The sequence below is a fragment of the Oncorhynchus mykiss genome, chromosome 17 (assembly GCF_013265735.2).
Source record: "Oncorhynchus mykiss isolate Arlee chromosome 17, USDA_OmykA_1.1, whole genome shotgun sequence".
NCBI classification, from domain to species: Eukaryota; Metazoa; Chordata; class Actinopteri; order Salmoniformes; family Salmonidae; genus Oncorhynchus; species Oncorhynchus mykiss.
In genome coordinates this window covers 6,868,818-6,879,965 of record NC_048581.1, presented here as the reverse complement: position 1 = coordinate 6,879,965, position 11,148 = coordinate 6,868,818, and the positions used below count along the sequence as shown (strand labels likewise).

At 40.7% G+C, this 11,148-nt stretch overlaps 1 protein-coding gene across 1 annotated transcript; it reads left to right on the top strand.

Annotated features, from left to right (window-relative positions):
• Positions 1 to 9,033: 9,033 nt before the first annotated feature.
• Positions 9,034 to 10,794, top strand: LOC118940236 (zinc finger protein 135-like). The gene has a single exon (XM_036948723.1). The coding sequence runs from the start codon at positions 9,247 to 9,249 to the stop codon at positions 10,540 to 10,542; it is 1,296 nt and encodes a 431-aa protein (XP_036804618.1). The 5' UTR covers positions 9,034 to 9,246; the 3' UTR covers positions 10,543 to 10,794.
• The last annotated feature ends 354 nt before the right edge of the window (positions 10,795 to 11,148 follow it).

The following is an 11,148-nucleotide window of genomic DNA, read 5'->3' as shown; positions in this document are numbered from 1 at the left end:
TCAGGTGCATAATAAAATGTTTTTCTTGTTTTCTTGTTATTCAACTAAAAAATGTTCTCTGAATGAGAACAAGCACATCTGTGAGCGTTATGCATTATTACATCGATTGACTGAATGATGAAGCTGACAGCTTTGTAGTAAAACCAGGTTTGGAGTCAATTCCAATTCAATTCCAATTCAATTCCAGTCAATTCAGGAAGTAAATCAAATTCCAATTCCACCTCTTCATAATTGAAAACCATAGAAGGGAATTGGCATTTTCAGTTTACTTCCTGAATGCTGAATGGCAGTGAGATGCCACACTCCTTCTCACATCCAGCCTGTTCCTGATATTCTGGTCTACATACAACGCATTCGGGAGGTATTCAGACCTCTTGACTTGTTCCACATTTTGTTATGTTCGTCTTAATCTAAAATGGATTCAATTGGGATGTTTTCCTCATCAATCTACACACAACACCCCATAATGACAAAGCAAAGACAGGGTTTTAGAAATGTTTGCAAATGTATTTTATAATTAAAAACTGAAATATAACATTTACATAAGTATTCAGACCCTTAACTCAGTACTTTGTTGAAGCACCTTTGGCAGCGATTACAGCCTCAAGTATTCTTGGGTATGACGCTAAAAGCTTGGCACACCTGTATTTTTCTCCCATTCTTCTCTGCAGATCCTCTCAACCTCTGTCAGGTTGGATGGGGAGCGTCGCTGCACAGCTATTTTCAGGTCTCTCCAGAGATGTTCGATCGGGTTCAAGTCCAGGCTCTGGCTGGGCCACACAAGGACATTCAGAGACTTGTCCCGAAGCCACTTCTGTGTTGTCTTGTCAGTGTGCTTAGGGTCGTTGTTCTGTTGGAAGGTGAACCTTTGCCCCAGTCTGAGGTCCTGAGTGCTCTGGAGCAGGTTTTCATCAATTATCTCTCTGTACTTTATTTGTATTTGATTTATTTATTATTGAACCTTTATTTAACTTGGCAAGTCAGTTAAGAACAAATTCTTATTTACAACGGCGGCCTACCAAAAGGCAAAAGGCCTCCTATGGTGGCTGGGATTCAAAACAAGGATACATCCCTAGCCAAGGTCCTTCTTCAGTGGCTTCTTCCTTGCTGAGTGGCCTTTCAGGTTATGTTGATATAGGACTAATTTTACTATGGATATAGATATTTTTGTACCTGTTTCCTCCAGCATCTTCACAAGGTCTTTTGCTGTTGTTCTGGGATTGATTTGCACTAATGAAAGATGAACATGGTACCTTCAGGCGTTTGGAAATTTCTCCGAAGGATGAACCAGACATGTGGAGGTCTACAATTATATTTCCTTGGTCTTGGCTGATTTCTTTTGATTTTCACATGATGTCAAGCAAAGAGGTACTGAGTTTGATGGTAGACCTTGAAATACATCCACAGGTACACCTCCAATTGACTCCAATTATTTCAATTAGCCTATCAGAGGCTTCGAACGCCATGTCATAATTTTCTGGCATTTTCCAAGCTGTTTAAAGGCAAAGTCAACATAGTGTATGTAAACTTCTGACCCAATGGAATTGTGATACAGTGAATTATAAGTGAAATAATCTGTCTGTAAACAATTGTTGGAAAAATGACTTGTGCCATGCACAAAGTAGATGTCCTAACTGACTTGCCAAAACTATAGTTTGTTAACAAGCCATTTGTGGAGTGGTTGAAAACCACTTTAATGACTCCAACCTAAGTGTATGTAAACATCCCTTGTGTAGCCTCCACTCTGTACTGGTACCCCCTGTATATAGCCTCCACATTAACTCTGTACTGGTATCTCCTGTATATAGTCTCCACATTGACTCTGTACTGGTATCTCCTGTATATAGCCTCCACATTGACTCTGTACTGGTACCTCATGTATATAGCCTCCACATTGACTCTGTACTGGTATCCCCTGTATATAGCCTCCACATTGACTCTGTACTGGTATCCCCTGTATATAGCCTCCACATTGACTCTATACTGGTACCTCCTGTATATAGCCTCCACATTGACTCTATACTGGTACCTCATGTATATAGCCTCCACATTGACTCTATACTGGTACCTCCTGTATATAGCCTCCACATTGACTCTATACTGGTACCTCCTGTATATAGCCTCCACATTGACTCTATACTGGTACCTCCTGTATATAGCCTCCACATTGACTCTATACTGGTACCTCCTGTATATAGCCTCCACATTGACTCTATACTGGTACCTCCTGTATATAGTCTCCACATTGACTCTATACTGGTACCTCCTGTATATAGCCTCCACATTGACTCTGTACTGGTACCTCATGTATATAGCCTCCACATTGACTCTGTACTGGTACCTCCTGTATATAGCCTCCACATTGACTCTGTACTGGTACCCCCTGTATATAGCCTCCATATTGACTCTGTACTGGTACCTCCTGTATATAGCCTCCACATTGACTCTGTACTGGTATCTCCTGTATATAGCCTCCACATTGACTCTGTACTGGTACCCCCTGTATATAGCCTCCATATTGACTCTGTACTGGTACCTCCTGTATATAGCCTCCTCATTGACTATGTACTGGTATCTCCTGTATATAGCCTCCACATTGACTCTGTACTGGTACCTCATGTATATAGCCTCCACATTGACTCTGTACTGGTACCTCCTGTATATAGCCTCGTTATTGTTTTGTTATTATTAATTTTTTTTAATTTAGGAAATATTTTCTTAACCCTTATTTTTCTTAACTACATTGTTGGTTAAGGGCTTGTCAGTAAGCATTACACCTGTTGTATTCAGCGCATGTGACAAATAATATTTTATTTGAACTAAATATGGAGTAGAGTTCGACCGATTATGATTTTTCAACGCTGATACCGATTATTAGAGCGATTAATTAATTAATTGGACAATTTTTTTATTTGTTTTTCTAATAATGACAATTACAACAATACTGAATGAACACTTATTTAACTTAATATAATACATCAATAAAAATCAATTTAGCCTCAAATAAATTATGAAACATGTTCAATTTGGTTTAAATAATGCAAAAACAAAGTGTCGGAGAAGTAAATAAATGGCAATATGTGCCATGTAAGAAAGCTAACGTTTGAGTTCCTTGCTCAGAACATGAGAACATATGAAAGCTGGTGGTTCCTTTTAACATGAGACTTCAATATTCCCAGGTTAAGAGGTTTTAGGTTGTAGTTAATATATTATTTATAGAACTATTTCTCTCTATACCATTTGTATTTCATATACCTTTGACTATTGGATGTTCTTATAGGCACTCTAGTATTGCCAGTGTAACAGTATAGCTTCCGTCCCTCTCCTCGCCCCTACCTGGGCTCGAACCAGGAACACATCGACAACAGCCACACTCGAAGCAGCGTTACCCATCGCTCCACAAAAGCCGCAGGCCCTTGCAGAGCAAGGGGAATAACTACTCCAAGTCTCAGAGAGAGTGACGTTTGAAACGCTATTAGCGTGCGCCCGCTAACTAGCTAGCCTTTGGTCATTAATATGGTCGAATACGGAAACTATCATTTTGAAAACAAAACGTTTATTATTTCAGTGAAATACGGAACCGTTCGGTATTTTATCTAAAGAGTGGCATCCCTAAGTCTAAATATACTTGTTACATTGCACAACCAAAAGTCCTGGCAAATTAGTTTGCAATGAGCCAGGCTGCCCAAACTGTTGCATCTACCCTGACTCTGCGTGCAATGAACGCAAGAGAAGTGACACAATTTCACCTGGTTAATATTGCCTGCTAACCTGGATTGCTTCTAGCTAAATATGCAGGTTTAAAAATATATACTTCTGTGTATTGATTTTAAGAAAGGCATTGGTGTTTATGGTTAGGTACACATTGGAGCAACGATACGCACCGCATCGACAGGACATGCTAGATAAACTAGTAATATCATCACCCATGTGTAGTTATAACTAGTGATTATGATTGATTGATTGTTTTTCTAAGAAGTCTAATGCTAGCTAGCAACTTCTACTACATTCGTGTAACAGGCAGGATCCTCGTGGAGTGTAATGAGAGGCAGGTGGTTAGAGCGTTGGACGAGTTAACTGTAAGGTTGCAAGTTTGATTCCCCCGAGCTGACAATGTTCAAATCTAGCGTTCTACCCCTGGACAAGGCAGTTAACCCACCGTTCCAAGGCCGTCATTGAAAATAAGAATGTGTTCTTAACTGACTTGCCGAGTTAAATAAAGATTAAATAAAGGTGTAAAAAAAATGTTTATACAAACTTGAAATGCGCCCAAATTAATCGGTCTACGTCTAATATGAAGTATGTCAGTTTCAATGTTACGGTCTAATGATTTAATTATATTTTTGAAACTCAGGCTGTGTGTGTTTATCTGTGTCATTCCTTGATCATTCCTTGTGGTCCTGTTGCTCAGTTGGTGGAGTATTCCTGGGACCATCCATATGTTAATTGTTTGCAAACATGACTGCAAATCCCTTTAGATAAAAGTGTCTGCTAAATGGCAGATATATCCACTGATTATACCAAACATTTCGAACACCTTCCTAATATGAAGTTGGACCCTCCTCTTTCTCCCTCAGATTAGCCTCAATTCGTCGGGGCATGGACTCTACAAGGTGTCGAAAGCTTTCCACAGGGATGCTGGCCCATGTTGACTCCAATGCTTCCCACACAAGTTGGCTGGATGTCCTTTGCGTGCAGGGGAGGCTCCTCAGAGGAGGAAGGGGATGCTCCTCAGAGGAGGAAGGGGACGCTCCTGAGAGGAGGAAGGGGAGGCTCCTCAGAGGAGGAAGTGGAGGCTCCTGAGAGGAGGAAGGGGAGGACCCTCCTCAGTGATTTTCATAAAAAAAAAAAAAATGATAAAACATGTAAAAAAGTTTAATCCTTTTTAGATATTAGAAATTACGGTACGTTCTTTCCAATACAAAAGTGTAGTGTAGTGTATTGTTTCCAAACTGCGTTACCCACTCCAGACAGCAGATGGCGATAAGCGTCTTTCAGGTGATGATTCTTCCGTGACGTATAATGGACTGGACGGACGCTTCTTCAGGAACAACGACGCGGCTACTCTTTCAACCACCTCGGTAGCTTGCTAGCCAACATAAAAGTGAAAGATTGACGATTTAGGCCATCTTAATGTACATGATCTAATCTCAGTGTTTTAAACACAGTTCTGTTGACGTATTAACTGGTTAACTGTAACCTAATTTGCAAACTTGTTAAAGATTGATGCTGAGCCTAGCACTAGGCTAGTCGCTAATGCTAACGAGCTAGCTAACATCCCTTACCATGAGTTCATTAAAGTACTCATCCCCTGCTATAGAAGAGGAGGTCTGCTGTTTGCAGAAAGAAGCTCTGGCAATGAACATTGAAGAAGAGGATGAGGTTACAGTGAAAGAAGAGAAAGAACCTTTTAGAATAAAAAAGGAGGAAGAGGAGACTGTTATAGTGAAGGAAGAAGATGCTGTTATAGTGAAAGAACATTTCAGAATGAAAAAGGAGGAAGAGGAGGCTGTTATAGTGATAGAAGAGAATGAACCTTTTAGAGAGGAAGAGGATGCTGTCTCAATAAAGGTGAAGGAGGAAGACGTTTTGGGAGTGAAAGAGGAGGAGACAGAATATCCGATTACCATCAGTGAGTACTGTCTTAAAAACAGGGGCACAAACTATGCAGTTGTTGAACTAATGTGTGGTTTTTAAGGGGCATTCTACTGAAGTTCTACACTTGAATATGTTGTTCAGTACTGTAGGATTTGTTAAAGGGTCAATCTGCCATTGGTTCATATATTTTAGGGACTTTTCAATTAGATGTATTGAATTCTCCATGTTGTCTATATTAAAGTTCCCCTCATCTAATATAACAGGCTGTTAAAATTCAATATTGAAGCATATGTTCTACTTAAAATATCAAAGGGAGTTTACTACTCATTTTGATGTTCTCGTTCACACAGGAGAGAGACATGACTATGGTGGATCCTCTGGGGAGCCTCAACAACATCCTGATGCTGACGAGGCAGAGAAGAGTCTCTCCAGATCAGAACACCAGATGGTACAGCTTGGTCTGGTCTAGCATACAGCTTGGTTTGGTCTAGCATACAGCTTGATCTGGTCTAGCATACAGCTTGGTCTGGTCTAGCATACAGCTTGCTCTATCTGGGTCTGGGCTGGGTTTCTGTAAAGCACATAATGACATGTGTCTGTGTCCCCTCTTTATGGTTACTAGGACAATGCTAGCCCTTCCTCCCTCCCGGAGTCCCCGCGTCGTGCCTCTCCCGGTAGCACCTTACTGCTGGGTATGAAGAGGTTGTCTGTGCTGCTGGTGGACTGCAGGAAAAAAATGGGGCTGAGTGGAACTGTGAGAGGAGGAAAAGAGAAGAAAGGATCAGATTTGACTCATCAAAGTAAGTGCTGTAGTTTAGTTTGAACAAATACATTAGATCTGCCCACCGGTATCTGTTACCAGGACAACCAGCAGAGTTCTGTTAGTTGACAGGAAGATAGAGTGGATGTTATGAATATCATAACACTGAAAAAGGATTCTGCCAATGAAAAGAGAGAAACCAATAGACCATATAAAACCTTGATGAAAGGTAGCTTTGGAGAGAAAGTTTCTAGATGATCCAATGTAAGGTGCTTGTTTTACAAAAACTTTTCCTTAAAACATTATGGATGTTACATTGCCTGTCGCAGTCAACACCCCTATCTTTAAAAGACTGTAGAACAGGCAAACTAAACTCAAGACTTTGTTATTAATTAACTAATACTGGAGGAAAACTGTGATCAGGCTGCCCTCTCAAACGAAAGCTTCAAACTGTAACCAGTGCCGGCAACCTTGTTCAGGTTATCAATCAACCTACCAGGGTAGTGACAAACAGTAGAGGAATGAAATCATCAACATGGTTTGATCATATCTTTACTAATGCTGCAGAAATGGGTTTTAAAGCAGTGTCCAGATCCATCAGATGTAGTGATCACAATATAGTAGCCATGTCTAGGAAAACCACCGTTCCAAAGGCTGGGACTAATATTGTGTATAAGAGGTCATACATTTTTTTGTAGTGATTCCTATGTTGTTGATGTAAATAATATTTGTTGGTCCGTGGTGTGTAATGATGAGCAACCAAACACTGCCCTTGACACATTTGAAACTGCTTATCCCAGTTACTAATAAGCAGCACCCATTAAGAAAATGACTGTAAAAACTGTTAAATCCACGTGAATTGATGAGGAATTTTAAAAATGGTATGATGAAGTGGGAGGCAAAAGAGATGGCATATAGGTCTGGCTGTATAACTGATTGGCAAACCTATTGCAAATTGAGACATCATTTGACTAAACTGAATAAAAAGAAGAAAGTACACAATGAAACAAAGATAAATTACATGAAGAATGATAGTAAAAATCTTTGGAGCATCTTCAATGAAATTTTGGGCAAATAAAATCTACAATGACAAGTCACTGGTGTCTGACAACGTGGATGGAAAATTGAGGATAATAGCGGCCGATATTGCCATTCCTATTTGCCTTGTCTTTAATTTAAGCCTACTAGAAAGTGTGTGCCCTCAGGCCTGGAGGGAAGCTAAAGTCATTCCACTACCCAAGAATAGTAAAGCCCCCTTTACTGGCTTAAATAGCTGACCAATCAGCCTGTTACCAACCCTTACATTTTTGGGAAAAAAATATTTGACCAGATACAATGCTATTTTACAGTAAACAAATATAGACTTTCAGCTTATAGGGAAGTTCATTCAACAAGCACAGCACTTACAAATGACTGACTGGCTGAGAGAAATTGATGATAAAATATTGTTGGGGCTGTTTTGTTTGACTCAGTGCGGCTTTTGACATTATCGATCGTAGTCTGCTGCTGAAAAAAACGTATGGCTTTACACCCCCTGCTATATTGTGGATAAAGAGTTTTTATTTTAAAATATAACCTTTATTTAACTAGGCAAGTCAGTTAAGAACAAATTATTATTTTCAATGACGGCCTAGGACTGCCTTGTTCAGGGGCAGAACGACAGAGTTTTACCTTGTCAACTCGGGGATAAGATCCAGCAATCTCTCGGTTACTGGCCTACCGCTCTAACCACTAGGCTACCTGCCGCACCAGAGCTACCTGTCTAACAGAACACAGAGAATGTTCTTTAATGGAAGCCTGTACAACAAATCGAGATGGTTTGGGATTAGTTGGATCGCAGAGTGAAGGAAAACAAGTTCTCAGCATATGTGGGAACGCCTACAAGACTGTTGGAAAAGGATTCCAGGTGAAGCTGGTTGAGAGAAAGCAAGGGTGGCAACTTTTGAAGAATAAAATATATATTTTATTTTAACACCTGTGGGGAGCTACATGATTCCATGTGTTTTTTAATAATTTTGATGTCTTCTCCATTATTTTACAATGTAGAAAATAGTAAAAATAAAGAAAAACCCTTGAATGAGTAGGTGAGTCCAAACTTTTGACTGGTACTGTACATTCAATTCCGTAACAGCTCCAGTGGACATTCCTGCAGTCAGCATGCCAATTGCCCGCTCCCTCAGAGACCTGTGGCATTGTTGTGTGACCAAACTGCACATTTTCGAGTAGCCTTTTATTACCCTTTTATTACCCCCTTTTATTAAGCTGTTCCATCAGCTTCTTGATATGCCACACCTGTCAGGTGGATGGATTATCTTGGCAAAGAATAAATGTTGACTAACAGTGATGCTCATGAAACATCCAACACTTTACATGTTGCGTTTATATTTTTGTTTATTGTAGTTACTATCAGTTTTAGGAACATTTACCCAAATATTTCACCTTATTTTTTACTTTACCCAAAATATGTCATCGGCGATAATCAAAATGTTGAAAATCTGTGAATGTCTAAATTAGAAATTGGTTTTAACAGCAATGTGTCGAACCCTTTCAACAACGGGGAGATGTTACTGATGTGCTTTGTATCTTCGATGTAAAAACAAGTTTTGGATTTCCACACAAAATGACTTCTTTAGTTATTTGATGTTTAAGGAAGTTTGTAGGTCACATTCTGTATCATACAGCTATGAAAGTTATATATTTAGAACCACCTGTTCAATTGGAATCCAGCGACGTCTGTGTCTTCAGTGTCCTAGAACTGTCTAGGTTTTTGTGTTCTGACTTGTAAAATAGGATGAATGAAATAAGTTTGTAATAAGATTGTTAAAACTGGCCTCAGGTTATTGAGAGATCTGATTTAGGATTTACCTTCGTAGCAAGGTTGTTTTATCATGTGGTTTCATCTGGGTCTCTATTTAAAAATAACACTGTCTTTGGCAGGAGAAAGACCAGACTCAGAGGAACCAGAGCCAGGGACGTCCAAACCAGCAAGACGACACCAGTGCTCCCACTGTGGAAAGAGTTTTAACCAGAAAGCACACCTGAAAGCTCATGAGAGAATACACACAGGGGAGAAGCCTTACCACTGCTCCCAGTGTGGACAGTGTTTCAACCAAAAAGCACACCTGAAACAACACCAGATAATACACACAGGGGAGAAGCCTTACCACTGCTCCCAGTGTGGAAAGTGTTTCAAACGGCCTTTTCATCTGAAACAGCATGAGAGAATACACACAGGAGAGAAGCCTTGCCACTGCTCCCAATGTGGAAAGGGTTGTAACGGGTTATGGGACCTGAAACAACATGAGATAATACACACAGGGGAGAAGCCTTACCACTGCTCCCAATGTGGAAAGGGATGTAACGGGTTATGGGGTCTGAAACAACATGAGATAATACACACAGGGGAGAAGCCTTACCACTGCTCCCAGTGTGGAAAGTGTTTCAACAAGAGAGGACTCCTGAAACAGCACGAGAGAGAACACACGGGGGAGAAGCCTCACCACTGCTCCCAGTGTGGAAAGTGTTTCAACCATTCAGGGGAGCTGAAACGACATGAGAGAGTACACACAGGAGAGAAGCCTTACCACTGCTCCCAGTGTGGAAAGTGTTTCAACCATTCAGGGGAGCTGAAACGACATGAGAGAGTACACACAGGAGAGAAGCCCTACCACTGCTCCCTATGTGGAAAGCGTTTCAACCAGTCGGGGGAGCTGAAACAGCACGAGAGAATACACACAGGGGAGAAGCCATACCATTGCTCCCAGTGTGGAAGGAGTTTTACCGGTTTAGGGACCCTGAGACACCATGAGAGAATACACACAGGAGAGAAGCCTTACCACTGCTCCCAATGTGGAAAGCGCTTCAACCATTTGGGGGAGCTGAAACAGCATGAGAGAATACACACAGGGGAAAAGCCTTTCCACTGCTCCCAGTGTGGAAAGTGTTTCGGCCTTTCAGGGACACTGAAACGACATGAGAGAATACACACAGGAGAGAAGCCTTACTACTGCTCCCAATGTGGACAGGGTTGTAGTGCGTTATGGCACCTGAAACAACACGAGAGAACACACACGGGGGAGAAGCTTTACCACTGCTCCCAGTGTGGAAAGTGTTTCAGCCAATCAGGGACGTTGAAACGACATGAGAGAATACACACAGGGCAGAAGCCTTACCACTCCTCCTAGGGTGCAAAGCTTTTGCCCATTTAGGAAGCCTGAAAGAACACATTAAACTGCACACAGAGGAGAAGACTTAGAAAAGCTCAGACTGTGGGAAAACATATTACTCATAACAATCACTTAAACGTCATATGAGAATCCACACAGGAGAGAGAAATTACTTCTCTTAGCGTGTATATTGATATTTCACATCACATTGGCTTAAAATTTATCAGAGAACATACACAGTGCTCCCGTTGTCTTATATTGTTGACTGACAATGTGTTTACCTGTCTTTACCATATGAAATTAAATGGTACAGGGTATACTCAAACATATATTTGACCTACAAAACTAAGGAGATGATACCATCGCTCTGTACCATCACTCATTCATATATCTTTATGTACATATTCTTTATCCCCTTACACTTGTGTCTATAATTAAGGTAGTAGTTTTGGAATTGTTAGCTAGATTACTTGTTGGTTATTACTGCATTGTCGGAACTAGAAGCACAAGCATTTCGCTACACTCGCATTAACATCTGCTAACCATGTGTATGTGACAAATAAAATTGTGCTCATCACCCAATGCTTCAGGAATTCAGACTGTCTACACTGCGCTGTGTAACTC